The 4302-nt window shown below is 33.6% G+C and overlaps 1 protein-coding gene across 1 annotated transcript in view; it reads left to right on the forward strand.

Annotated features, from left to right (window-relative positions):
• The window catches only part of NBEA (neurobeachin), a 512054-nt gene that overhangs the window by 405456 nt on the left and 102296 nt on the right, over window positions 1-4302 (forward strand). Inside the window, exon 45 of the mRNA XM_012723168.1 lies at window positions 3092-3207. Coding sequence (XP_012578622.1) covers window positions 3092-3207 — 116 coding nt within the window. The remainder of the gene's footprint in view (window positions 1-3091; window positions 3208-4302) is intronic.

Consider the following 4302-nt stretch of genomic DNA (forward strand, 5'->3'; position numbering starts at 1 on the left):
ATCTAGTCTGAGATCTCCCATTTACTGACTGTATTACAGTGACAGAGCTGGTGCTTGGTAGGAACTCAATATGTATATTAGTTAAAAGAATAAAAAGCACTAGTATTTTCTATTCAGACAGTCAGTAGATTCAAGAGGAATGACACTCTCATCTGCTGTAAAAATGGGACAGTATCTTTACCAAGAGATATTTTATGAATGTCTTGAGATCAGAAACTGAATGTCTTGAGATCAGAAACACCCATGTATGATTTACATGTGTCTGCATTCATACACACAAATACAGATAAGTAGGAGGTAATTAGGTGAATAGATAAATGAATGCATATGTTTACATCATAAGCATGTGTTTGATGTTAGATTTTGTTACATATAGAGAATTATCCAAGGGAAGGGATGCTATCTGGCTGCTACAAATAGAAGCCCTCCAACTGAGACTGACTGTAATCAAGAAGGGAACCTTTCTTTGCTTTGTTTTCTTGACATTGGATTTTGTGCATTTAAACAGAGTTTATCCAGCTCTAGGGAACTCTAAGCTAACCCATAAGAGACTAATTTGTACACAAACAAAAATGTCGAATTCAAAGGCAGGTATGCTGCCAGAATAATTGGTTTCAATATCATTTCACCCACATCTTGGGCAATCCCACTAAAGGGATAATATTACAAGTCAGATTGGTGCTTAATGAACTGAGGTTTAAAGCAGAGGGAATATTTCCATATAGCATAGCTATTTAATGTTCACAGCTATCGTTTAGTGAGCACATACCATGTTATGTGCTAGGGACTATTCTTAGTATTGTAGTTTATAAGCTTTATTTTCTTGATTTTTTTTTTTTTGGTAGAAAAGTTATTTGTCTTGCCCAAGATTACAACCTACTCTTGTAATTCATAGTGTATGTCTTCTATCAAGTTGACCCAATTTGATTGAAGGAAAAGTAGCTTTGTCTCTGATTAGTAATGCAGAAATACTGGCCATTCTCTTACCCACATACTAATTACCATCATTGGTTTAATGTAATTTCTATTCAGTCAATGCAGTTCAATTAGTTAGATTCAGTAAGGTTTCTGTTCACTTCTCTATCTCCCTTCCCAGGTGGAATATAAATTATCCTTATGTTTCCTTTCCTAATAGAACCAGATATGGCTTGAAGTGTTTCTCCATATTTCTCTTGCTTCTTCCATGTTGGTCCTTTGTGCATCATAATCTTCAAGGTCCTTTATCTGGTCCTCACATCCTCAACTCCATTCCAGATGTGGCTTCCCCCTCCAGACACCTATCTTCCATGTCCATGAAGAGAGCAGTGACTCAAGGATCCTGTCTATCCACATTCTTCGCTTAGATACAACATATATAAATATGTACAAACAATGCTTAAGAGTCCATGAACAGAAATATTTGATAATAATAAATGAATGACAAAAAATAATCTTAATTTCACAGTTTTCAAACTGAGCCTCAGTGATCCCCTCCTTGGACATCACAAGGTTGCTGAAGGACATTTTATATTTTTTAGGGAAACACAACAACATCATTAACTATACAGACTCAGCTTTGAGTTCTAAATTTGTACATTAAGTAGAACTGCATTCTTTTCAGTGATATCTTAGCTTTCTGCAACTGCTTTGGGTGTTTGCTGTGATCAAAGCAAGTACTGCGTGAAAATCAATATATAACAGGAGGTGAAGTTGGTGGTGTTTGTTATTTAATGGTTTAGGAAGCTTTGCACCAAGTGGTGTATATATCCAGTTAGTAATTACAGCTATTTGAGAATGATATAAAATATTTTTCTTTTAATTTCTGAGTATTTTATTGTCAAACAGCTACTATGTTATTAAGGCTTAAGTATTGTTAAATATCAAAAATCCAACCAAGGTTATTTTAAATATCTATTTGGCTTTATTAAAGAATTCATGAATTGGGTAAAATCCCATATAACAAATAGAACAGTGTTCTGAAAAACTACAAAATGAAATGTTTTTATAAGCAGAAAGAGAGGAAGATCATGAAAAGGGAATTATTTGGGGCTTAGGTAACCTACCTTTGTGAAATGGAAAAAGGTCTTGTGACAGATTATCTCATCTTACTTTGGGGGTGGAAATGATTATCTCATTGGTAATGATCAGAAAATCCCGTACTGAGCATTTAGGACTCCTTCCCCAGAGAGGTTGAAACTGCAGGGCAATTTAAGACGTTTTAGGTTAGCTATTAAGCCTGGATGTTGTTAGCACAAAGCTTCTCCATTTGGGGCCTGTAGCATTCTCTTCACTAGTAATTATTTAAATATTTAGATCAAATTGTATAATAAACTGAATTGGGAGATATTTTCTTTGGGCTAGGGAGCCATGAAAAAAATACTAGCAGACTAAAGGTAGCATTGAAAAAGTTGGGGTACCTCTTTCTTAAATGCTGATCATTTTAGAAACAGTAGTCTTATCATACTTTAGTAAAAACAGCTAGAGCTAGCTTTACTACTTTTTAGATAAACATTGAAACACCTGTGAACCTCAAAAGTCATAATTTACACAAGTTATCTTGATTTACTTCCTTAAGCTCTCCCTATGGCCCTGCTTCTGAATCCTTACATGTTTTCAAACTTCCCAGATGTATGTTTTTCACGTGTCTTGTGTATACAAGTTTTGCACACACTGTGTGGAAGCAGTGTAAAAGCTTCAGTGGCAGCCCTGGTTGTGAAGATTTAAACTCACTGCTTAGTAGCTGGTACCCAACTTCCTTCCTTCAAGCTTATTAAACATGTAGTGGATTTGCCACATTGTTGAAATGCTACTTTGATTTATTTTGTACAGTTTCATCTTTTGTGTTTTTATTGACTGGTAAAAAAAACGCACTTGCAAACACATGATACTAATAGGTTCTTTCATATTGGTTCCTCCTCAGTAAAGAAATATGGCTACTGTATAACAGAATTTTCACATATTGATAATGTCTATAATTGAAATATATCTTATAATTTAAAAAAATCATATATTATCTTAAATTGAATGATACCAAAAATATTGGATAATACTGAATTTCTAAAAGTCATTGTTTAAAAAATACTATATTTATTATGGTTTGCTTACTTGCTAGGAGGATATCACTTGCTACCCCTCGACAGCTTTATAAATCTTCCAATATGACACAACGTTGGCAAAGAAGGGAAATTTCTAACTTTGAATATTTGATGTTTCTTAATACTATAGCAGGTAAGACAAGTTACTCTTTAATCTTATAATAATACGCTTATATTCATCAAATCCAGGGATAATGTGACTTGATAGAGTAAATTTGTCTCCTTGGAATTCAAATTCAACTTTAGAATATATATTGAAGCACTCACATTAAATGTTAACAGAAACTGTACAAGTTAGCACCAAGGCTTTAGATGCATTTATTGTTGAAGAGTCTTTTCCTAGCTTTCCTTCTGCCATTTCCTCTGCTGACAGCTTTGTCTGAAGGTTTATTAGAGTCAACAAACCATTGCTAGTGAGTGTCTAGAAATAATAATGGGAAAATGTAATTTCACTACTTTGTCATTCTCAGCAATAGCAGCCAGACAAGAGAGTAACAACAGGATTCTGCCTAGTACAGATGTCACCTGGATTGTGGCATGATTGTGTTACAGCATTTTTTTTCTTTAAAATCTTCAAATAAAAATATAAAATGTGATCACATTTCCAAATTATGAGTAACTGCCATCAACTTCACCAATATATTACCAACCTTGTAAATTAAAAGAAAGTAGTGGCTTTTTTTTTTCTGTTAAGTCAGAGGTTGTCTATGGTTAAACATGTTGATAAGATTAAAGTACCTTTTTATTTTTTCCTAAGTTGAGTTCAAAAATCCCTTATTTCTGTTGAATTACAAAAAGTTTACTTTCATTAATCATGCCTTATAAAAATGTTTTGCAGTAAAATGAATTTAAGTAACTACATGAGTTCATGTTTTCCTTTGATTATTGTTGTGTGATGTATAAGTACTTAACGCCAAAAATTGAGAACCATGTTCTCCAAATCATTGCTTAAAATAATAACTATATAGTATCACTCTTTTTTAATCTGTTATATTATGTGCAGATGAGTGTTATAGGCATATATTAAATATGAATGATATAGATATTAAATAGGTAAGAGAACTCAGTTTATCAATAAAAAAGGTAAGAAAATTTGTTTGAAGTATTTTTGCTTTAAAAACATTTAATGCGGGCCCTCCCTGGTGGCGCAGCGGGTTAAAGCACAGCATTGAGAATCTAAAGCCGCTTCCGCATGAGTTCGATTCCCACCTGCCCCGGAGGTGACCAC

This window comes from Condylura cristata, unplaced genomic scaffold (assembly GCF_000260355.1).
Source record: "Condylura cristata isolate star-nosed mole 26May11 unplaced genomic scaffold, ConCri1.0 scaffold00010, whole genome shotgun sequence".
Classification (NCBI taxonomy): domain Eukaryota; kingdom Metazoa; phylum Chordata; class Mammalia; order Eulipotyphla; family Talpidae; genus Condylura; species Condylura cristata.